Source organism: Setaria viridis, chromosome 9 (assembly GCF_005286985.2).
Source record: "Setaria viridis chromosome 9, Setaria_viridis_v4.0, whole genome shotgun sequence".
Classification (NCBI taxonomy): domain Eukaryota; kingdom Viridiplantae; phylum Streptophyta; class Magnoliopsida; order Poales; family Poaceae; genus Setaria; species Setaria viridis.
This window is the reverse complement of record NC_048271.2, coordinates 9,823,750-9,847,518: the sequence shown is the minus strand read 5'-3', so window position 1 is coordinate 9,847,518 and position 23,769 is coordinate 9,823,750. Positions and strand designations below refer to the sequence as shown.

At 48.9% G+C, this 23,769-nt stretch overlaps 3 protein-coding genes across 5 annotated transcripts; 2 read left to right on the top strand and 1 right to left on the bottom strand.

Moving 5' to 3' along the window:
- Positions 1-302: 302 nt before the first annotated feature.
- On the bottom strand, positions 303-1,844 carry LOC117835237 (putative cyclin-dependent kinase F-2; the record flags this gene model as incomplete). The annotated part of the gene is made up of 1 exon (XM_034714606.2): positions 303-1,844. A coding segment is annotated over one exon (1,335 nt), but the record flags the coding sequence as incomplete, so codon positions are not given.
- A 1,991-nt stretch (positions 1,845-3,835) lies between these two features.
- LOC117835236 (protein AMEIOTIC 1-like) lies at positions 3,836-12,210 on the top strand. Of its 3 annotated transcripts, none has more exons than XM_072290600.1 (11): positions 3,836-4,389; positions 5,240-5,332; positions 7,653-7,806; positions 7,912-7,988; positions 8,095-9,116; positions 9,226-9,292; positions 10,022-10,084; positions 10,313-10,375; positions 10,522-10,605; positions 10,726-11,334; positions 11,521-12,210. In XM_072290600.1, exons 2-11 carry the CDS (start codon positions 5,267-5,269, stop codon positions 11,659-11,661), a joined length of 2,346 nt encoding a protein of 781 aa, XP_072146701.1. In that variant the 5' UTR covers positions 3,836-4,389; positions 5,240-5,266; the 3' UTR covers positions 11,662-12,210. The 3 variants fall into 3 exon arrangements, with proteins under 3 accessions (XP_072146701.1, XP_072146700.1, XP_072146699.1); XM_072290599.1 differs by having other exon boundaries at positions 3,837-4,389; positions 5,225-5,332; XM_072290598.1 differs by having other exon boundaries at positions 3,839-4,389; positions 5,225-5,332; positions 7,650-7,806.
- A 604-nt stretch (positions 12,211-12,814) lies between these two features.
- On the top strand, positions 12,815-16,212 carry LOC140220064 (uncharacterized). Its single transcript, XM_072290597.1, has one exon. It carries the CDS (start codon positions 12,898-12,900, stop codon positions 16,021-16,023), a length of 3,126 nt encoding a protein of 1,041 aa, XP_072146698.1. The 5' UTR covers positions 12,815-12,897; the 3' UTR covers positions 16,024-16,212.
- The last annotated feature ends 7,557 nt before the right edge of the window (positions 16,213-23,769 follow it).

Below are 23,769 nucleotides of genomic sequence, written 5' to 3'. Positions count from 1 at the left end.
TTCGGATTAGTGAAGGGGCAGATCGCTCCAAATAAGGTGTTGGATATTATCGGAAAGCAACGGCAAGCTAGCCCCATGAGATGGCTATAATGCCACGCCTGCACAACATAGAAAGCAGTGGCATGTTCAAATTAGTGAAGGGGCAGATCAGCAAATGCACCTCAGATAGGACAGGCCAGAAGGGAGAAGAAATTGTTCGTGTGGCCACATTTGCTTGCCAGCAGACACCGCCATCAATGGATCTGGAATTACTAGATGTCTAGATGTACAAAGAGACCAGCAGCATGTACATGCTGCTTCGATTCTGCTCTAGCAAAATTCATTTCACAAATGGATTCAATAATGTAGTTTCACATCACAACAATCGCAACACTACCAAAGAAACATTTACACGGCCTGTTCGGAACTGTAGACAGGTCTTTACATTAATTCATACAACAACCAGATTACGGACACTGTCAAAGTAGTCAAACTTCAAACACTCAAACTACGGACGCTCTCAAAATAAGTCACGCACAAGGAACCACGAGCATCTCCTTCTTGGGCAACGCCGATGACACCTCTTCTTTCCTCGGCAGTTCCAGCGCGTCGACCTTGGCAAACCATGGGTGTTTGAGCGCGGCCGCCGCCGTGAGCCGCTCGTCGGGGTTGCAGGTGAGAAGGCCGCTCAGGACCTCGAATCCTTGCTGGGACAGCACTGCCTCAGGGAACATCTCGCGCAAGTGGTTCCGATGGTGCACATCCAGCTCCGGCAGCAATTCGATGGCGAACGGCGTGGACGAGAACCACGGCCACGTCCTGTCGTCTGGGTAGCCGAGCACCTCGAAGATCTCGCGGAGCTGCCCATCCTCGTCGCGGCCCTCGTCGATCAGCATCTTCCCGTTGATGAGCTCGGCCATGACGCAGCCCAAAGCCCAGGTGTCGACGAGCGCGTTGTAGTCTTCCTTCTCCAGCAGCAACTCGGGCGCCATGTACCAGAGCGTGCCGGCGTCCGGCTCGTACGGCGGCGCCTCGGACAGGGATATGGCCATCCCAAAGTCGCAGATCTTGACGGTCCTGCCGTCGTCGCTGATGAGGAGGTTCTCCGGCTTGATGTCGCGGTGGAAGATGTGCTTCTCGTGCATCGCCTTGGCGCCCGTCAGCAGCTGCCACATGACGGCGCGCACCGTGGCCTCCGGGAGCGGCAGGCGGCCGCGGCTCCCCTGGTCGCGCAGGAATCCGTGGATGCTTGGCCCGCCGACGCACTCCATGACGAGGCGGAGCTCCGCGGTGGCCGGGTCGCGCACGACGCCGTGGAAGCCGACGATGAACGGGTGGGCGCCGCAGGCCTCGTGGAAGCGCGCCTCCCGCAGCAGCTCCTCGCGGCAGAATTCGTCTTCGGGATCGGTGAGGCGCTTGATGGCGACGGTCTCGCCGGTGACGCGGTGGCGCACCTTGGCGACGGCGCCGAAGCCGCCCTCGCCGAGGCTGCAGGTCTCCTCGTACTCCTCGGTGCTGCCGAAGGCCTCGACGTGACTCCTCTTGCGGGTCGACGCCCCTGCCGCGGCGGCGCTCGGGGGACGACGCGTTCCGCCGCCGGCGTGGCGCAGCGGGGTGAAGAAGTGGCAGATCCGGCGGTCTCCGTGGCCGGTGAAGGGCGCGGGAGCTGGTGGACATCGGGGTCGGGGGAGACGAAGCCGGCAGCTGCAGGACGGCGGCGATCCATCTGGATTTCCTCTGGGTTGGATCGACGGGATGAGGATAGCGGGATGTCCTGGGTGGGGGAAGAAGGACGGATTGGGAGATTTTATTTGCTTGGCGGCAACGAAATCGCGGCGCGGACAAGAACGAGGCCGAACCGCTCCGATTTATCTTTTTTTTTTTTTTTTGAGAGAGAGCAACGCTCCGATTTATCTTGTGCTCTGCTGCTTGGTCGGTTGGGCCTGGGCCAGCGCTGGTTTACTTTAACGATCCATTTTAGCCCACGTTTGACGTTTCGCGAACGTCGTCGATCGGATCCAGAAGAGCTCCGGGCTCGTCCGGACGATTTCCGGGCAGACTCTGTTGCAGTAGCTCTCCACACTTTGCCGGGCTGCTGGCTGGCGTGGACGCATCTTGTTTGGGCTCGGGTTCCACGAGGGCCCAATAAACCATTTTTAACTCCAATTAATAATTCTTTATTCTAGAAAATAAAATAGACTTAACTATTATTATTATTAAGAGCTTGGATGAAATATTTGACTTATTCAGATTGTTTCAATCCACGTCTTTAAAATAATAAACACTTGTTCGCGACTTGCGAGGGAGGAGCCATCATCATAGGGGGTGTTTGGTTCCATGGACTAAAGTCTTTTAGACTAAAATATGTACTTTTTAGTCCCTAAACACCCAAACAAGTGGACTAAATTTTGGAGTAAAGCCTTTAGTCCTCTAATCCACAAAACTGGACTAAAGGATGTTGGGGACACCCCTACCTCTCATTTACTGCCCTCCCTCCCACCCGGCCTCCCTCCCGCCCGCCGCCGTCGCCCGCCCTCCCGCTCGCCTCCCCGTGCCGTCGCTCCTCCGCTCGCGCCTACCCACCGCTGCTCCCCTCCCTCGCTACTGCCTACCTATGCGGGCCCACCGCTGTTCCTTCCTCTTACCTACGCGGCGGCGCTCGGCCGCACCGTGGCTGCACCGTAGGAGCTCGCTTGCCCCGCAGCTAGGCCGGTGGAGCTTCAACGTGCAGCGGTGCTCGCCCGCCATGGGGAAAGGTGACAAGAAGGACTGCCGCCACCCCCTCGGGGTCCTCCGACGGTCAAATCGACGCGCCGCCGCCCCGTTGAGCCTCCCAGCATCCAAATCAACGCGACGCCGCCCCTTGAGCTCACCTTGCGACCGAATCCTCCATTCGGGCCAATCCTCCACTCGCTCTGCTACTCACTGGCGCACAAAGGATCTTGCCTGCATCGCGTGGGAGTTCGCATGTGGCAGGATAGGTTGGGCATGCCCGGGCGATGCTCCACCAGCATCGGAGATGGAGATTAGGGGCGGCGGACAATGGGCAAAAGCTGCAACCAGCGGTAGTTGGAGTTCCAGCGGTAGTAGGCGCAGGGGTATCAGGAGGGTAGGGAAGAAGAGTAAAAGAGTCTTTATTTAACAACATTTACGAACTTTAGTCTATTTTAGTCCATAGAACCAAATAGAGGTGGGACTAAAGTTTAGTCATGAACTGAAGGAACCAGGATCATAGTCTAGGTTTTATTTTTCAACCAATCCTTAGGTGCATCTTCAATTGCACAATGACTTTTAGAAAGCTGTGCGAATATACACCCAGGGGCAAGCACAGTAAGCACAGTAATGACTAGCGAGACTGATTGCAAGTCGAAACGAGCAAGACTCTGGTTTGCGCAGATCAAGCAGCCACAGCGGTAACTCCGACCCAATCGACCACGTTGTGCTGTGTCTTGCGCTCGGGCATGGGCAACCGGGCACGAACCATGCGTGCAGCGGGCGTGCGTGCGTGCGATGCGAGCTCCAACCAACCCGCCGGTGGGCCCCGCTTGCGGCCGGGCCAGCAGCTTATTTTACCACACGAGGGAGAGAGAGGCGGGGACGGAAAATTACAGCGGGAAAGGGAGTGCGCTGTCCAGTAACCAAACAACTCTGTTGGACAGCAAGTTGTAGCAGTAGATATTTTCGAAGCAAACACGCCTGTTTCTGTGGGCCGGGCGAGCCCAGTAGTTTGCGTGCATTTGAGACACGAGAATGTCAACGAAGCAGTGCCAGTGCCATCAGCCTATCACATTTACTGCTCTCTTCGCCTCATCATCACACTACACATTCACACCCTCCCTCCCCCTCTTCTCTCCCTCCATTCGCGCCCGTGCGGCGCCGGCGTGCGCCATCGCCAGATGTTTCGCGGCGGCCCTTCGCGCGCTCCGCACTCTCGCCGACAGCGCGGGCCCACGAGGCCACCGGCTCTCGCCCACGCGCGCCCTCCCCTCCCTCCCTCCCTCTCGCGTCACACACACACACGCCATCCCTGCTGCACGGCACCTCCCCACGCCGCTATTTAATCCCGGGACGAGGCCTGGAGATCGGCGAGGTGAGGCCGGGGGAGGGAGCCGCAAAAACCCTAGCCCCACGTCCCGATCCACCACATCCCATGAACTAGCTCACCTCCCCAAAGCCCCCACCTTTTGGGATCGATCCCCCGGCCGATCGATCCGAATAGCCAGTAGATTTCGGAATTTTTAGCACCCGATTTGATTTAATTTCCTCCCCAATATCTAATTCCTCGCCGCATTTCAGCCTAATTTGCTTAGTTCGGATCCCATCCCGATCCCGTAGTAGGCAGCAGCAAGCATTAGGGGTTGGTCAATTAAGCATCACCACCACCACCAGCAGCAAGTACAAGCACTACAGGTGAGTTGCCTGATCACGCACGCACGCACGCATGGTGTTCTGCCTTCTGCGGTTGATCTCATCGTTGTTCTTCGTTTTAAATTTTTGATCTGGGCGTCTTCTCCATCTGGTTCGTTTCGATCTCGGGGCGCGCGAGCTGGTTGCGCTGGTTGATGCGAAGAGCATCGGGAATCGGGATTCCTTTTGCCGTTTTTCTGCTACTCGATCGTCTCCTGGGTGGTGGTGTTGGTTTGGTTTTTGCCCGAGAGGCTGCAGGCAGGAGGAAGCCTACCGCGCTGCGCGATTCCGTGGCACTGCCAAAAAGCTTCGTGGTTCGATCGCAAGAGCAGCTAGTTTTTCCTTTCCGATCTCTTCCCTGTCGCTGCTTTCCGAGGCCGCCGCGCTCGCTTTTGATCCGTGCGGCTAGCAGCAGCAGAAGCGGCTGCAGGTTCGTACTCTAGCTAGCCAGTGTACCATGCGCTGCTGCTTGACCAGACGAGGCTCGCTCTCTCCCTCTTTTCCTCTTGCAGGTTCGATCTCAGTTTGGCAATTCGTTGATTTTGCTTATCTTTTTGGTGCAATCGCAAGCCTATCGTTTTTGAAGATTTTCTCGAATTTATTTCTAGATCCCACCAGTTTGAGAGAATGCAGTCTGGTGTGCTAGTTCATTTAATTTTTCCGTGCGTGTTAGTGCATTTAATTTGGTTGGGTTTCGCAAAATTCTTCTGATTTCGATCAAACACAAGGTTTCCGGCCGGCCATGAGATCAGCTAGTTCTGGAATTCTTGCTTGATTCAGTGGTGCTTTTTAAGTTTTAACTATCCTGTGTGCTGATTTGATCGACGGGTTGGTTTAGCTTTTGCTTTTGCAGGAGACAAAGCTCTGACGGTCGGCGGGGATGCAGATGGACGCAGAGACGGTGCAGGCGGCTCCTGCGCTCGCGGCCCATCTGCTGAACTCGCCGGTACGTACGTGGGGCCAGTACGGTCGCAGTACACGTAGAGACTATAAAGCGGCTTTTGCCAATCCGATTACCTTTTGCTTGCCTTCTGTTATCTGGCGCTGATGATCTGTTACTTTGGCTTTCCACTGATCTACTGCTTGCTCGGGTCAGCTACGCTGATATCATATTGTGTGATTGTGTGTGCTGCTTTAGTTTGCTTTTTGGGTGATTCGGCCGGATGTGTACTTGAGAATTTGAGATGCGGTTGATACATGCTTTGATGATCTTGCAAGATACGCAGCAGTACGGTGTTGATGTGTTATCGTCAGTGATAGTTTTTTCTGCATTCTGAACTACAGAGTTGCTAGGTTAACCAGCTTGGTAGAGTGGTCTTGTTCAGTTAAGAGAGGTGCATGCATGCTATAGGTTGCTAATCATCAACTAGAATTGGTCTAGTATTCTCCATGAACCTTGTTAAATTTAAATTTGCTGAGCTCATTTATTGCAGCATGCATGTTCAATTTGCTGGGCCGGGTATAATCTGGAATGATTTACATTAGTTGTAGCCGAGTAGTAATTTTCTGAGGGCGACTGGGAGTCAGAAATTCTGTTGGTATTTATGGAACAACTATTAGTATTTTGTTTAATGTGAAAGATAAATTGAGAGGGCTCTTGGTTTAAGCTTATCGTGAGAGCCCTCTCGATTCGGAAATCGGAGGAAAGGAGGCGGATGAGGAATGCCAGAAAAGGAAAAAAAAGTGAAAAGTAACAAATCAAATGAAGCAAGTAACTAGCTTCACTTCCGACGATCTCCTCCAACTTGGGAGGCTTGTGGGCGGAGCGGCCGACGGCGGAGGTCGGCGGGGTTAGGGTTCGGGTTAGGGTTTGGGGTTCGGGGGACCTTCCATGGCCGACGCCCTTAGAGGGATGGCTGTGGGTGGCGGCCGACTCGGCGGAGGCGAGCTGGCGAGGGTGCGGGCTGCCGGGCGGTGCAGGATGTCCGGTTGGGAAGGGTCGGCGGCAGGGGCGAAGCATGGAGTGGTTAGGAAGGGCGGGGGCGCGCGGCGGGGGTGGGAGGCGGGCGGTGCGGCATGGCGGCGAGGTCGCCCCCAGCCGTGGCCGGCGGTGGAGCCGGCGGTGGGGGAGGGATGTGTGCGGAAGAAGGTGAGAGGGGGATGGGGATTAGGAGGGGGAGGGGAGGAGAAGAGGAGAGCGGACGACGCCGGCGAGGCGGCGGCGCTAGCGATCGGCGGAAGCATAGTCCTTCTCTCTTTTTTTTTTCTCCACGAGCGCGAGCGGATAAGGCTGCGGGTGGGGGCTGCGGGGGCTCGATCGAGCTTTATCGGGGGAGCCCCCTCCCCGTAGCTGCCTCCTTTGATTAATTCTACCCGTGCACTTTGTAGCCGATGATGAAACATACTATCTCCATCCCAAATTACTATTTATTTTGACATTTCTAATTACATAACTTTTGCTATGTATTTAGACATAATATATATCTAGATGTATAGTAAAAACTATGTATCTAGAAAAGCTAAAATGAATAGTAATTTGGGACGGAGGGAGTAGCCGCTAAAAAGAAAATCGTGCAGATAAATATGTCATAAAGTTTGCCAAATTAAACACACCGGTTGTGTTGGGCTTTATATTACTTTTTACATTCTCATGGTCTGGTTGGTCAATGGAAGATGCATCCGTAAATTTTGTACGAGTCCTTTGTGCAACTGATCACTTGATATTCTACATATATACGTAACACTTTTTAAAATTATCGTTTGTGGGAATTAAGATGCATATTCTCTGAACAACTGTTGTTAGGAGATACAGCCATAGATTGATGTGTCACCTTGTTGATTTTTTCACTAGTTACTTTCATGATTCTCCTAATGGATTAGTGTTACATATTGGTTTGTTTGAATCCATTAAGGCAATTAGCATAACTATATAACCTTTGTCCTGAATAAAGTACCAGATAGTTGCACAATTTACCCCTGTGCCATTAATTCACTTGTCAGCAAATTAACATTTCAAGTTGACTTTGATAATTATCTAGATACGTAAATTCTTTCTGGTGTGTATATAGATATATCATTTTGAAATTCATATACGGAGATGTACACAAGCAAATGCTCACGAATCAAAACTGGACCAACTAACAAACCTTTTGCATGCCAAAAAGTAGATTTAATTTGTCTGGTTGTCATATGGAAAGCGAACAAAATGTTCCCTTTCTGTATAGTCTCGCTTTTTTATTTCTCGTGGTGTATTGTATTGTAGTGTTAAATGATGTCGGTTGTTGTCTCACCTGTTGTTATCTGTGACCATTGCACATCACAAGAAGCCACAGGTGAGCAAGTACTACTTCAAGAAGAAGACCAGTAACCACAGCAGCAGAAATGACAGGGATGATGCCAACCACGACACCAGGATCCAACCCAGGTCGCCCCTGAGCAGGCAGAGCCTGACCTTTGTCGACACCCCCACCTACAACGCTGGTGAGCACGGCCGGGCATATATATGGTGCATCACTGCCACACTCACCCATTATTCTTCACGCCGCACTCACTTGACACTAGTGTGAATTGATCTGGTTTCATCAGGAACCTTCTACGAGATCGACCACGAGAAGTTGGCCCCCAAATCCCCAATCCATCTGAAATCCGTACGGGTGGTAAAGGTGAGGCTTTTCTATCCGGGATTCAGCTGCTGCTCTCGATTTATTGATCCGTTTGGCATGTTTGATCTGGTTTTGTTTTCTGATAGTCTGATGTCCCTGTGTGTAGGTGAGCGAGTGCACAAACCTGGACGTCACGGTGAAATTCCCGTCCCTCCAGGCGCTGCGCAGCTTCTTCTCCTCCTACCCGGCGTCAGGCACCGGGCCGGAGCTCGACGAACGCTTCGTCATGAGCAGCAACCACGCTGCGCGCATCTTGCGCCGCCGGGTGGCCGAGGAGGGGCTCGAGGGCGCGGTGCACCAGGTCAACTTCTGGCTCGTCAAACCCTGCCTCTACGACTTCGCCGCGTCCCAGCAGGCGCCGCTGCCGCCGGTAGCCGACTCCTGCCTGCTCACCACCTTGAAGTGTGATGGCGCCGGGTGGGGCATGAGGCGCCGTGTCAGGTACATTGGCCGGCATCGTGATGAAGCTCCCAAGGAGGCTGGCGTCGATGGTTGCAACACAGAGGTCAGCGTCAGAGAGGAGCAGCAGCGTCCAGGCACGCAGGAAGTTACGAGGAGCGAAAGGAACTGTAAGAGGAAGCGGGAGGCAGAAGGAAGCAGCAAGGACAAGCACAGAGACGATGGCAATACGAACCGCAAGGTTCAGGGTGGCAGCAAAAAGAAGGCGAAGAATCGCACCGTGGAGTCCAGGGACGGCGACCCTCGGCACGGCAAGGACCGGTGGTCAGCCGAGCGCTACGCCGCGGCAGAGAGGAGCCTGCTCGACATCATGCGGTCCCGCTGTGCCCGCTCCGGCGCGCCGGTGATGCGACATGTGCTGCGGGAGGAAGCCCGCAAGCACATCGGCGACACCGGCCTCCTTGACCACCTACTCAAGCACATGGCCGGCCGGGTGCCAGAAGGCAGCGTTCACCGATTCCGCCGCCGGCACAACGCGGATGGTGCGATGGAGTACTGGCTGGAGCCGGCCGAGCTTGCTGAGGTGCGGCGACAGGCCGGTGTGTCTGATCCATACTGGGTGCCACCACCGGGATGGAAGCCAGGTGACGACGTCTCCCTCGTTGCCGGCGACCTACTAGTCAAAAGGCAGGTTGAGGAGCTCACCGAGGAGGTCAATGGCGTAAAAAGGTCTGCACTCTGTATTTTTGTTGCGACACCATTGTTGTTTAAGTTCTTACATAGCGTGGGATTTCTTCCCATTTCTATGCCAAATTTGACTTTGTGGTGGTGTGTGAAGGCAAATGGAGCAGCTGGTGGACAAGGATGGGAACTTTGATGCAGAAAGAGCTTACAGTTCATTGAAGGTATGCAAAAGATCAGCTCCGTTCAATAGTCAATCCTCACTTGTATTGCTGTCCCCTTTATTTTTCAAGAAAGATGGCATTTTTCTGGTTCTTCTGATTAGAACTGAGCAAGATATGTAATTGCATTGATGTGCAAGTTTCTGTATATTTGGATATGCACTTTACGTCTTCATTTGAAAAAGGGAACATATGCACTTCCAGCATTTGCAAAGTTTCTGTATGTTTGGTTGTGCAAAGCTAACTTCTCATCCAGCATTTTCGTCTATTGATTGAAGTGCTAGAATGCTAGTCTTGGTTCAGAGTCTGCTATTTCGATATGGTTCCTATCAACTGCTTTTCCAGTCTCTGAAATTCTGAAGCAAGGACGTACTGATGTCCATGATCCAAACAGCATGAAAACTTGAAACTGCACTTTCGCTGTTTTACTTCCCCCACTTGTTCTACTGAGGAACTAACAAAAACTTGTTTTCGCATACCCATTTTGAATGCACTGATGGAAGTTATTCAATTTGTTGGTCAGGAGAAGTACCGGAGTGCCACTTGTTCTACTGAGGAACTATAACAAAAACTTGTTTTTGCATACCCATTTTGAATGCACTGATGGAAGTTATTCAATTTGTTTGTCAGAAGTACCGAAGTGCCACTTGTTCTACTGAGGAACTAACAAAAACTTGATTTCGCATACCCATTTTGAATGCACTGATGGAAGTTATTCAATTTGTTTGTCAGGAGAAGTACCGGAGTGCTGTGAGGGCTAACGAAAAGCTTGAGAAGCAGGTGTTCTCTTTGAAGGTAAGTACATGCATATGCAGCAAACTTTCTCTGCTTGAAAAAAAATCTGGCAGTTAATTTCAAATAAAATCAAAACTCAGACACCAAGCCTGCTAATTGTCTTTAGTGATCGACATTTCTGAACATGTTTCTGTCTTTCAGAGTTTCAGTAGATGCGTGGAATACTTCATGGTGAAAGCAGTGACTATGCTAGCTGCATTTACAGAAACTATCTTGCTTTTATTTCAGGATATGTGCGAGAATGTGTTTCAGATGAATGGTGAGCTGGAGGAGGAGGTGTTATCCTTCAAGGTACATTCATGCATTCACCTGTAACATCTATTTCACTGTTATTTGTAATTAAGCATGGATGTTTTTTAGGTTCAGTTCTCTGCACATTCTTCTCTGCTATCTCTGTGCCTGCTCTGAATACAATTACTGACTCTGACTGATTTCAGGACAAGTACGAGCATATATCAGATAAGAATGATAAGTTAGAGGAGCAGATTACCTATCTCTCCAGCTCCTTCCTTTCTTTCAAGGTAGCTTCTTTGCATGGCAATGTACTCTGTTTGTTGATCATGCTCAGCCTATGCAAATGTACAATTGCCATTATCCATGAGTACAAGTAATGAAGTAACAGTGCCAACTGGATGGTGCAGGATCAGTTGGTGCTGGCGCTGAAGACTGAAACAACTCGTCAGCTGGGATTGGCTCCTAGCGATGGCAATCAAGAAGCTGCTCCCCGCACAACAGTGTACCTCGCTTCCGATGACCAGATGACCCCGCGGGCCGACGGCACCGTCATCCAAGGCGTCCCGGACAAGCCGGCGACGGCGACGGCGAGGAAGAGCAGCTTCCGCGTCTGCAAGCCACAGCCACAGGGCACGTTCCTGATTTGGCCCAGCATGGCGTCCGGCACGACCATCAGCGGGGGAGCCAGCAGCAGCTGCCCAACCGCCGCCGCCACGCCAGGCCCGGGGATCCTTCGCGGCACCGGTAGCGCCGGGCCGGGGCTCCCGCGGCCGTCGCGAGCCCCAGGAATTGAGGAGGCGGCGTCGTCGTCGGGCCTGGACGAACACCTGATGCTCGGCGCCCTCTTCTCCACGCCGCCCTCGGCGTCGTCCACCTACGCAGCGGCCAAGCTGCAGCTGTCCTTTCCCAGCCCGAGGTCGCCACTGCAGCCGCAAAAGCTGTTCGGCACTGCCGCCGCCGCCGGGTTTAGTCCTCAAAAGCTGCTGCATTTCTCCGGCCTGACTCGACTTCATGTGGTAAGCCCACTAGCTTGCACTCCTTCTCTCTGTCCTCTCGTTCTTTAGTCTGCACTCTGCAACATGATTCTCTGACAGTTAGTTAGTTCTTGCTGTTCGATTGCTGTCTGTGAGCATTGGTAGTTAACAAATCAAGGCAGCTGCAATGCAATCTGATCCATGTTCGATTGATCATGGCCTGTGCAGGACACCTCGTCCCCGTCGTCAGGGGCCTGCGGCGCCAGCCTTCTGGAGGGGAAGAGGGCCCTGTTCAATGCAGACGCCGGCGGGATCAGTGTCAGTGTGGTGGGCACCGAACTGGCCCTGGCTACTCCCTCCTACCGCTGAGCTGCTCCTACCTCCACTTCGTCACCTCCATAGTCCCTCCACATCAGTCTTGAGATTATTAGTTCTAGAGACTCGGCATCGGCGTGCACCTTTTTTCCTTAAGATAGCGAAGAGGCAACACGCAGCATACATACAGAAAAAAAAAAGAAAGAAAAAGAAAGAAAAGGAAAAGGAAGAAGAATAGGAACTCACTTGAGGATTGGTTGCATAGTTCGTAGCCATTTCAGGTTTGGTAAGTCCCTAGAGTCAATATTTGTGTCGTCGAAGCCTGTATTCTGGTGGCTAGCTACTTGCATTGGATTGATCTCTTTAGTATATCAGTTGCATATGATCGTGTCGTCTGCCCTGTCTTTTGGTGCATGACACATTTGAGGTAGAATGTGTCAGTTTTGCTGGCTCCATAGGGCATATATAGTCTATAGAGTTATATAATAATATGATCCGGTTAATCTTGTGTGGCATAAAATTCTATGCCTCGTTGAGCAAAATATTCTTATGTCTGGTAATTTACTGTTGCCTATGCATATATTGGTGGCATTCCTTTCTGCATTTCTGATATTGATCACATGCACAATCCTATGCAGAAGTCATCCTCTGCGCACGTTCTGCCTTGTGATTGTGATTGTTCACATGTCCCGATGATTAAAAGTACGATGCAGTTGAATTACATATGGAAATTGATCTTCGCTTCGTCAACGGATATTTAAGTTTGTACTTCCAATCGCGGTTCGAAGCTGGCCGTGAACTGACATCTTTCCTTAGCACTACCGTGTTTCATCACAATTCGCAAGGAAACAAAAGTCACTACTCACTAGACATATTCAAATCGAGAGGACGAGCCGAAATTGGCCAGAGATCTACACGAACAAGTTTCGTAGGTGCCAAGTTTCTGATTTGTACTTTTTTTCCATGGAGGACACGTGGGCGCCAAGTTTCTGCTCCGGACTTTCCTGCGCCACGAATCGAGCGTGGTTTTCGCTTCGTCTATTTCGACGGCAGCAGGTCACTGGACCGCAGATCCAACGGTCCAAATAGCTTTCTTGACCTCTACGTAGCGAAACCCAAAAAGGAAAAGGACAGTCCCAACCGGCCCAAGGGACGGACGGCCACAAGGCCCAAAACATTTTTTCCCTCCTTCAATTCACACCGCTCCCAAAGTCCAGAGCATTCTCCGTCTTTCTTCTTCCTTCCCCACCCAAAACTCCCCAAGCCCAAACCCTAACCACCACGGCGGCAATGGCGGCGGCGGAGAGATCCGGCGAGGCGGCCGCGGCGGACCCGCGCCGCGTCCGCAACACGTGCATCCTCGCGCACGTGGACCACGGCAAGACCACGCTGGCGGACCACCTGGTGGCGTCCTGCGGGGACGGGCTCCTCCACCCGAAGCTCGCCGGCCGGCTCCGCTTCATGGACTACCTCGACGAGGAGCAGCGCCGCGCCATCACCATGAAGTCCGCCGCCGTGGCGCTCCGCTCCCGGTCCGGGCACCGTGTCAGCCTCATCGACTCCCCGGGCCACATCGACTTCTGCTCCGAGGTCTCCTCCGCCGCGCGCCTCTCCGACTCGGCGCTCATCCTAGTCGACGCCGTCGAGGGGGTGCACATCCAGACGCACGCCGCGCTGCGCCAGGCCTTCGTCGAGCGCCTCCGGCCCTGCCTCGTGCTCAATAAGATCGACCGCCTCATCACCGAGCTCTGCCTCACCCCCGCCGAGGCGTACATGCGTCTCCACCGCATCGTCTCCGACGTTAACTCCATCTACTCAGCGCTGCGCTCGCACTCCTACTTCTCCCTCCTCTCCGCCCTCGAAGACAACCCCTCCTCCAGCTCGTCGTCCTCCACTGAGGATCTTCCAGAGGACTTTGAAGACGACGATGACAATGAGGACGCGTTCCAGCCCCTCAAGGGCAATGTCGTCTTCGCCTGCGCACTTGATGGCTGGGGCTTCCGCCCCCAACAATTCGCTGAGCTCTACGCCAGGAAGGTCGGAGTCAACCCCTCCGCCTTCCTCAGAGGATTGTGGGGCCCAAGATATCTCGATAAGAAGACGGGGAAGGTTGTGGGTAAGAAAGCCATCAAGAGCGCAGACCCACAGCCCATGTTCGTGGAGTTTGTGCTGAGTGCCCTGTGGAAGATGTATGAGCTGGTGCTGAACGATGGTGGCGAGAGTAAGAGGGTGAAGAAATTGGTAGAAAACTTCCAATTGAAAATTCCAGAACGGGAGCTGAAGAACAAAGATCCGAAGGTGGTGCTGCAGTCCATAATGAGCCAGTGGCTGCCGCTGTCTGATGCTGTGATGGATATGGTGGTGGAGTGCACGCCTGACCCTGTTGCTGCTCAAGGGTTCAGGGTCACACGGCTTATGCCAAAGAGGGAAGTTACACCAGAAGATGCTGCTGGTTGCCCTGAGGTTGTTGCGGAGGCAGAGAGGGTTCGGAGGTGTGTTGAGGCCTGTGATGTAAGTGTGGATGCGCCGGTGGTAGTTTATGTGTCAAAGATGTTTGCCGTGCCATATAAGATGTTGCCATTGAAGGGAGTGAATGGGGAACTGTTGAACCATCATGGTGCCAGTGAGCCAGAGGAGTGCTTTATGGCATTTGCGAGGGTCTTCAGTGGGGTCCTTCATGCAGGGCAGAAGGTCTTTGTGCTATCACCACTGTATGATCCATTGAAAGGGGATGCAGTGCAGAAGCATGTGCAGGAAGTGGAGCTGCAATACTTGTATGAGATGCTTGGACAGGGCCTGAAGCCAGTTGCCAGTGTGGGTGCTGGGAGTGTTGTTGCAATCCAGGGCCTTGGGCATCATATATTGAAGAGCGCCACATTATCGTCCACAAAGAGTTGCTGGCCCTTCTCAAGTATGATGTTCCAGGCGTCCCCAATGCTCAAAGTTGCAATTGAGCCTTCAAATCCAGCTGATCTGGGAGCTCTTGTTAAAGGGCTCAAGCTTCTTAACCGGGCAGACCCATTTGTGGAGTATACTGTTACACAGAGGGGTGAGCATGTCCTTGCTGCCGCAGGTGAGATACATTTAGAACGGTGCATAAAGGATTTGGAGGAAAGATTTGCAAAGGTCAAATTGGTGGTCTCAGACCCCCTTGTTTCCTTCAAAGAGACAATTGAAGGAGGTGGTGTTGGTTTAGTGGAGAGGATGAAGGCTCCACAGGAGTTTGCTGAGAGGACTACTCCAAATGGGAGATGCACTGTGCGAGTTCAGGTCTTGAGGCTTCCCAATGCTCTAACTAAGGTCCTTGAGGAAAGTGAACAATTGCTTGGTCAAATAATTGAGGGGAAAACAGCAAAAGGGGATGGTGTCTTGGATCCAAGGCTTTCTCAAGATGATGGTAATTCTGCTGCGACGCTTAGGCAGCGTATGATCGATGCCATAGACAGTGAATTAGAAGCAATTTCCAATCAAGTGGATAAAGAAAAACTTGAGAGGTACAGAAAGACATGGCTTGGATACCTAGAAAGAATCTGGTCACTAGGTCCGTGGCAGGTTGGTCCAAATCTCCTCCTCTCGCCTGATGCAAAATCAAGTGATCGTGCGATAACCATCCAAGATGGAAGGCAAGGTATACTTGTGAGTGGTAGTTCTCATGTCTCTGAGAGATTGGGGTTTGTGAAGGAATCTGATACCAAAGATAACAGCAATCTTGACAATGGTGAATCAGCAGCAGATGCTCCTGAATCATTGCATCTAGAGTCTCTGGCACTAAGGAACAACATTGTCTCAGGTTTCCAGATTGCGGCAAATGCTGGGCCTTTATGTGATGAACCTATGTGGGGTCTGGCGTTTATTGTTGAGCCTTACCTATTTGCAGACGGCTCTGATGCTGCTAATCACTTTGATCAATACAACATTTCCAGTGGTCAAGTAATCACTGCGGTTAAAGAAGCATGCCGAGCAGCTGTTCTTCAAAACAAACCAAGGATTGTTGAGGCAATGTACTTCTGTGAGTTGACCGCGCCATATGATCAATCAGGTTCAACTTATGGAGTTCTTAATAAGAGGCGAGCAAGGATTCTGAAAGATGAGATGCAAGAAGGAACCTCATTGTTCACAGTGCATGCTTACTTGCCAGTCGCTGAGAGCGTTGGGTTTTCGAATGAACTTAGGAGTTTAACTGCAGGTGCAGCTAGTGCTCTGCTTGTTCTTAGCCACTGGGAAGCCATTGCTGAGGACCCTCTCTTTATCCCAAGAACGCAGGATGAGCTTGAAGAATTTGGAGATGGTTCAAGCATTGGGCCAAACCTTGCTAAAAAGCTTATGAATTCTGTTAGGCGGAGGAAGGGACTGCATGTCGAAGAGAAAGTTGTGGAGCATGGCACAAAACAGCGGACCCTTGCTAAGAAAGTATAGCTGTGTTTTTCAACTTTTTTGGTGGTACGGACTATGTCACTGTCCAAGATTTTGTCCTGGTATACTGAAATATAATCAAAGTTCTATGCGGTCATATAGTTTTCCATACTCGTCATTGTTGTTTGAGAGTTGAGACATGTAGGGCATCGATGTCTACTTTTTAAGCATTAACAATGACTTATTGATTGACGCCTTTCTTGTCTATGAAATATCATGAAATCAATCTCATAAAAGCTTGTCTTGTTCTATCATATTAGAAACATCACAGTATATGCTATATGCTCTTTTTGAGCCTTTCCTTGAAGGAAAACAGCGACTATCTACCAGAATACCTCTTTTATGATAAGGTATTTTTTCTGATCCTTTGTTTCTTGCAATGCGATGTTTGTACAGCACAGCCTTTTATCCTGGGAGCAAACTGATTTATCTTTCCATTAACCTTGAGCACTATTGGCAATGTCAATGATAACATTATCTTTACATATATTGTCATTACTATGTTTTTCATCATAAGAAACTTTATGTAGAACACTTCTTTCTTTATTCTGTATGTAGTGTGTGCTGAGATAGTAAGAAGTTATGTTCTCTGTAGCAAGCTGTCTTCTGGCAGTTGCTAATCTTGTGTTCTTTACGGTGCAGTGTCAAACACTCATTTATTAAGCATTGTTGTTAACTTTCCCCTTCACAAAAAATTCCCAGTTAGCATGTATTATATGATGGGTGTATTGACCTGTTTCGGAAAGTCAAAACTATTGCAGATGCTTTCCTTGGTTTTATTTCGCTTTGATACACTCTAACACTGGCTGGGGAACCCATCTTTTGCATGCTTGTTGAAATGAAATCAGTTATGTCTGCAGAACTGGAATATCAATTTATTGCAGTTCTCACATTCTACTTTGATCTAGCACAATTTGATTTTCATCTTGTTAGTGCCTTAGTGGTTGGTTTGCATGGTTACACCTAATATCTGAGCATGTTTTTTTTGTATGTGCCTCCAGAGTTTAAATGGTATGCTAATTCTTATGTTTTTATTGCTTGGTTCAATTACCTGATGTCAACCTCACCAATAGCTATGAAGTTTATCGATCTAAGAATAATTTGTGGCTTTGCTATAGAGATATTCATTGGGACTGAAAAGGGTAGCAATTTTGTGGAGACAGTACATATTAGTGCGAAACGTTTCTAGGGTGTGGCAGCTGGCAGTGCGGACTTCACCACTTAAACCAGTTTAGAACAGCGCCAGCAAGCGATTTTTCTTTAATTTATTTGGATAACTGGATGGAAAACTTAGCCTCAAAGTTAGGTTTGAGTGAGTTCGGGTGGCCATTATGTGGGGATTTTTTTCAATATGAGTTGGGTGTGGACACTGGATATATGTATTTCTTAGAAGCATGTAGTGGTGTCAATGCGTTATACTATATGCATGTGTCGAATAATGTTTTGCAGAATACAAAGACACATCAAGCTGTAGTAGAGACCAGAAGAAAGATTCTCAAAACTGTAGGAAGGCCAAATTTAGGAAACTTCATATCCTGTACCCTAAGTCCTTAACTGCAATTTGGACTTTAGTATTGCAAACATTAGGTGCAAGGATCTGTAAGCACTGTAAAATGCCTGTAAACAAGCACGCCCATGGGTCATTGTGCACATATGCTTTCTATGCCGTTACTTGTCCATGTTGCACTGCAGTCTTTCCAGGATTGATAATGACGGATAGATGCAGCCAGATGCACTAGATACAGACGTAAATTAGATAATTGAACTGCATCCACTCAGACTCAGGTTTATTACCATTCCGAATTATGAACCTTGACAGGTTACCATTGCGAATTATGAACCTTCACTTTTATTCCCTCTCCTAGACTCCCATGCTGCCTGTATTTGTACAACTTGCATGGCTAAATGTTCACTGATTTCAGCTGCTTGCAGAAACCAAATTGGAATATGTGCTTCGATGGGTTCAAGACTTGAATCAAACGTGATCAACGCTTGCATTCCTACATTGTGGCTATTGTGATCAGTAGGGCGTTGACAGTTCGAGTTGGAATCTGAACCAATTGTACGTTGTGATACCAAGCACTTTGACTGTTTCCTGTTAAGGACTGAATTGTGGACTGGAATTTGTCAATCAGGAACGCCACCATCGAGCTTTTAACACGGGTCAATCTTTATGTTTCCTTTCTTGCTTTAATTGTAATGTCACGTTCTTCAGATGCTGCTAATCCTGTTTCCAAGATGTCCTGTCTGTCCCATTCTATCCGTTGAGAGCTGCATTGGGCAGTCCAGTTCTCAGTTGTTAACTATCTGCTTGTGTGGCTGCTAATGTATGAAAGTATTTATTGTTCGATTTGTTAATATTCCATTTTGTATTGCTCAGGGATTTGTCGTCCATCTTTTATCATGCTGCAGTTTTTTTAGAAAGAGGGGTTTGGTTGATCTGACAAGCTTGTAGGGTTGCTGCCTCACCTTTCATTCCAGCGGCGGCGGCAGCATGTTCTTGCTCAGGCAGCATCTACCATTAGGCGACGTCATGATCGCGGAACAACAACGAGACGTGCATGCAGGCTTATTAGCTTCGCCGTCCTTGTCTACAACCCCTGCTCTTGTTTTTTCCCCCTTCGTCCTCATGAGAGTCGTGAGAGCGACTCGTCCTCTTATATATATTTTTTTTGATTTTATAGTAGTGGAGCAATCATTAGCACTGGAGATTCAAAGATGAAATGAAGCACGTTCCGAAAGCGAATGCAGACGTTTGCATCCTTCGAAAAAACATAAGGCGCAGATGTTCGCCCGCTTACGACGACCGTACTCGTATATTAGCCGGTGTTTGGAAGCACCTCACTTTTAACCTTATTTTAGCACCTGGATTCCCAAATAAAGGTGCTAAAGTTTACCCTCCATTTTCTTTAACCCCTCCAAGAGGTGCTAAACTTGTTAAAAGCGATCCCTCGTCCAGATTTTTCACCGTTGCCCTCCCTCCCCGCACTCCCTCTCTCTCCTCGCCACAGCCCCACCGCCCTCCGCCCAGCCCCGCTACCTCCGCCGGCCCTGCCTCATCCGCCCGGCCCCACCACCTCCGCCGGCCAGACCTCCTCCGCTCGGTCCCGCCGCCTCCGCCCGGCACCGACTTTGAGTTCCTGTTTGGTGGATGCATGGCCACGTCTATGCTCCCCGCCAACGAGCTCTTCTCTGGCGGCGCAGCAGCCGAAGACGCCAAGGGCGGCGGAGGCGAAGACCGTGGCCGCGGTCGGTGCCGAGGAGCCTAAGATCCCGGCGCGGAGGTGGCGGGATCTCCTTCGGTTGCGGAAGCAGCAGGCCTCGTCGAGGTCGGGCTCCGCGTCGTCGGCGACCGCGACCTCCGAGCCGAGGCCGCTACGCCGACTCCTCTACCGCGCGCCCAAGCCACCGAAGCTGGAGCCGTCCCTGAGCTTGCCACTCCTCCGCCACTCACCTCGAAGCAAACCGTCGCCTTGAGGTGCAGCGGTGTGCGCAACGACGCGCGCTGTGGCGGCTTGGACCCCCCACTGCAATGGTATAAGAGCACTGATGTCCGTCAGAAACCTGCGACACCACAACCACTGAGATGGCTTGGAACACGGACTCCGCGCGCACCTGGATCTCGGCATGGTCCTCTGCGAGCTCGTGGTGGCGGCGACGGCGGTCGTGGTCGAACCTCCCCTCCCCTCCCTTTGCAGCGTGCGCAAGCAGGCAGTCGGGCGGCGCATCATCCTAGGATCAGAAGAGCAGGAGCGAGAAAGACGTTGGGGTCATGGAAAGGTGGAAGCGAGTGGCGCACGCAGACAGAACAGCGGAGGCTTTGAGCGAGCGAGCGAGCTGAGAACGAGGGAATTTGTTGGAGGAGCAGCGGGAGAGGGGCAGAGCTGGCACGCGGGAGGAGGGAAAAGGAGGGGTACTGTTATCTTTTGCCACCAAAGGTGCTAAAGTTTAGTACTCTATCCAAACACACAAAGGTGCTAAACTTTAGTCCTCCATTTGAGGGTGCTAAAGTTGGGCTCAACTTTAGCACCTAATTCCAAACAGGCACTTAGTGACATTGGCACCGTTGTTCTATTTTTTTAAAAAAAAATTGGAAGAAAAAAAAACTCGCAGACACCATATCTTGTCATCCACGCGTGTACCGAAAGACCTATCGAACGCGCGCGCTTTTGCTGAAAAGACAGAACGAGAGGACGCGCTCTTTTCGAGCGTACGTGCTCAGCTAGTCGTGTATATGCTGCTGCTTTTCAGCTGCACTGCACTGACTGTTTTTTTTTTAAAAAAGACAGGTGACAGGTCAGAAACCTTGCGATAGTCCTCGCCATGGGATCGGAGCCCACGTAGTGTGATCATCGTGGTGTTCTTGACTGATACGTAACCAGTTGGCGAGCACGTATACGCTATAGCTGCTGCATCCCAGCATCCGAAGATTACATTATTAGCCAGTAGCGATCAAAATACAGTCTGATGAGAGGCTGTTATTAGTGGCTTTTTTATATAATTAGGCTGTCACTACAGTGTTTACCTCCTCCGGGACCCGAATGTGCCGTGGGTTTTTCTTCCCCGAATTGGACAACCTAACACGTGTACTATTGTCAGCGAACAAATTATTTTCATGGTATATTCGAATGTAATATATAATTTTGAACAAGCCTTTGACCAACACCTACTCGTGACCTAGTTGATGTCGTTAAATTCATATTTAAAAAATACTGTATTATGAGTATAATTTAATTTGTATTGCGTCAATGAAATTTTAAGAATAATTCGGTAAAAATCTTGTCAAATACACCTTGTAAAAACATTGGCGGGAGTGAAGATGAGCCTTCTCTGTTCAAAAACCAAAAGAGTTTGGTCTTCATTTCTCAATAAAAGAAGGTAGGGGAGGGATGTTTATGTAAGGAGTTTCCAATACAGATATTGCTAGATATATTGATAACTACTTGTTTCCTTTATGCTTTGTCTAAAGCTATGGGGGTTGAGGTGCTTGAGTGCGACTCATTCCTCTAGAATCTCCAGGGAACAATAATTCTTGTTATTAGTTAAGGTGCCCATATCCGGAGGCTAAAAGTGGAGACCAAGCCGCAATAACCAAGAGCTTCCAAAAGTGAATCTTATCATATCAAAAAATGTAGTAGAATGTTATGCAGTTACTACCGGGTGTGGTCTTTTGCATAAGTTTTTATTTAAGCAAATTAAGTTTAAATAGATTATATCGTACAAAAGCTGCTACACGCATTGATGTTTGAAGATAGATTCAAAGAAGAAGGTCAGCAAAATTTCTGAATATATAAAAGCAATTTTAGCACGCGTGATTATCACAATCTCCACCTCCATAGCAAACAAAGGCTAGTCTTTCAAAAGCAGGGGTGACCATCATACATGGATATAACAGAGGATAAAAAATCCATAACTTTGCAAGCAATACAATATTTGGATAGGGTAATTTTATCATTAATTCGTTCAAACCATCAAGATTTCAAATATAAAAATTGTAGTATGTCTTGTTTAAACAAAAACCTTTCCGAAACAAAAAAAATTATATATCTAGAATTGTCTTCACAATTTATTTATGTAAATATAATTTAGTGATCGATATCATGTGCAAACCCACAACAAATAGCTATAGACATCGCAACATGAACGCTGAAGGGAGAAGATTATCTTAAATAAAGAACAAAGGCAATAATTCATAAATCTAAATAATTCGATAGAGTTGTTTTTTAAAAAGAAATGCTTGAAGGTTCGTGAACGCTGAAGGGAGAAAATTATCTTAAATAAAGAACAAAGGTAACAATGCATAAATCTAAATAATTCGAGAGAGTTGTTTTTAAAAAGAAATGCTTCAAGGTTCGACAGATTGTTCGCTTCAGCTTATAAGCCGGCTGAAAAGTTGAAACGGCTGATTTGTTGTGAGAAGAAAACACTGTTTGGTGGCTGATAAGCCGGTTTAATAAGCTGAAACGAATAGGCCCCGAGTAACTTTCTGTTTGCTCGTACTAATGTGCCTACTCCACGAATTTACAGCAAGAATTTACGAGGACTAGATGGTAAGATTGTTCGTGGCACACCGGACACAAGTACAAAAGCCAAGTTATTAGTACCGCGTGGTCAAGGCTATAAATAAGTAAACCCTTCGGAGTTCGGACTCCAGGGGATGATCGTCCAGGATTAGATTAAAGACCTGGATGATCCATGCGATTACCCATTCCGTGGACCTCAGCAGAGTACGCGCAATACCACTGAGATCCACGTAGCTTGGAACTTGGAACGAAGGAGATGGATCGTGCAAGGCTAGCTCAACGGTTTCAGAAAATGTAAAACCTGACAGCTGCCGCTGCTCCTTGCTTATCTTTTTTTTTTTCTAGAGGAGATTCAATTCAGCCGAATAATAATAGCAATACATTTACTGATGATCATCCCCATCTCCATTAATTATTTGACGAGATTCAATTCAGCCGAATAATAAAATTTGCAGGGGAGAACGAGTAGCTTATCCGCAAGCTGTGCAGAGTTATGAAGGATGGAATTGTTGGTGAGAATCGTCTTTCATCTGTTCTCGAGGAACAATCGAGTCTTTTTGTCCACCTGGAACAATCGTGCTGTTTTCTTGACTCCCTCCACACGTCCACGTCGTGAGCTACGATCCGACTTCCCAAAATACGGCACCGTCGCCTGCACAGATATCTCGAGGACGACATCACAATCTAGACTCTAGAGAGGGGGGAAAAAGGTGGACGGCGTACATACATATGCATACACCATCGACCTAGCTCGTCCAAATGAAAAAGATGATGGAAGTGATGGCGATCAACATGGAAATGATGGGATGCAAGTATATGCAGCAATGGCCGGTCAGGAAGGCGACGTGCCCGACGGGAAAAAAAGAAAAGTGGCAGTGCCCGATTCCCCTCTCGGGTAGTCGGGTGGTCTGAACTGAAGCAGCACTACACAGTGGTCAGCGCTGTACGGTTGGGTGTGGTGCGTTTGGTAAAATCCGGTTGATTTCTTCTCACTCCAGCAGCAGCATGTTCTTATTCAGGCAGCACGTGACACGTCGGATCGGATGGCAGGCCCAGCAACTAGGTAGACGTGCACGCGGTTAAATTCGGATATTTTTAGTCGAACAAATACAAAATGAATATTTGGAATACGAATTCGCATTCACATATCTACTTAAATTTAAATTAGAGCTACTAACTACTTTTTTAATTGATAATTTTAGAATATCAAAATTATTTTGCAAGTAGAGAATGAAGTAGGTAAACAAAGATAAATAGTTCAAAATAAAATATTTATCAATAAATATTTCAATAATTAAATGTATTAATAATAAATAAATAATAAAAACAAGTAAATATTTTAATAAACAAATAAATAAATGGATAAAAATGATTTATACATCAATAAACAATTAAAAATATGGTACTAAAAATTAATTTACATCAATAATTATATCCATTTCAAACTAAATTAAAATAACATATTTATAGCATAGTTGGAGAGGTGCTTTATTCTAAATGAATACGAATAATATCGGATATTTCAAATATGAATCCGAATTGGGGTAGACAAAACTGATTAAAAGGCGAATTTAGACATCCACTTTAGTTACCATATTAGAAATGGGCGCGGATACAAATATCCATATTTGCTACATATTTACATTTTAGCAAATATGAAATCGGATATTTCAAATTTCCAGAGATCCATTTCCACTCTGCATGCGGTGGTCTTTGCCATCCTCTC

Bases quoted from the DNA above. Each gene is read 5' to 3' on its own strand.
- LOC117835236 (XM_072290598.1), top strand. From the start codon at position 5,267: ATGCAGATGGACGCAGAGACGGTGCAGGCGGCTCCTGCGCTCGCGGCC. The intron at 7,807-7,911 runs GTGAGCACGGCC...TGGTTTCATCAG, and splicing joins CACCCCCACCTACAACGCTG to GAACCTTCTACGAGATCGAC. The intron at 10,376-10,521 runs GTACATTCATGC...GACTGATTTCAG, and splicing joins AGGAGGTGTTATCCTTCAAG to GACAAGTACGAGCATATATC.
- LOC140220064 (XM_072290597.1), top strand. From the start codon at position 12,898: ATGGCGGCGGCGGAGAGATCCGGCGAGGCGGCCGCGGCGGACCCGCGC.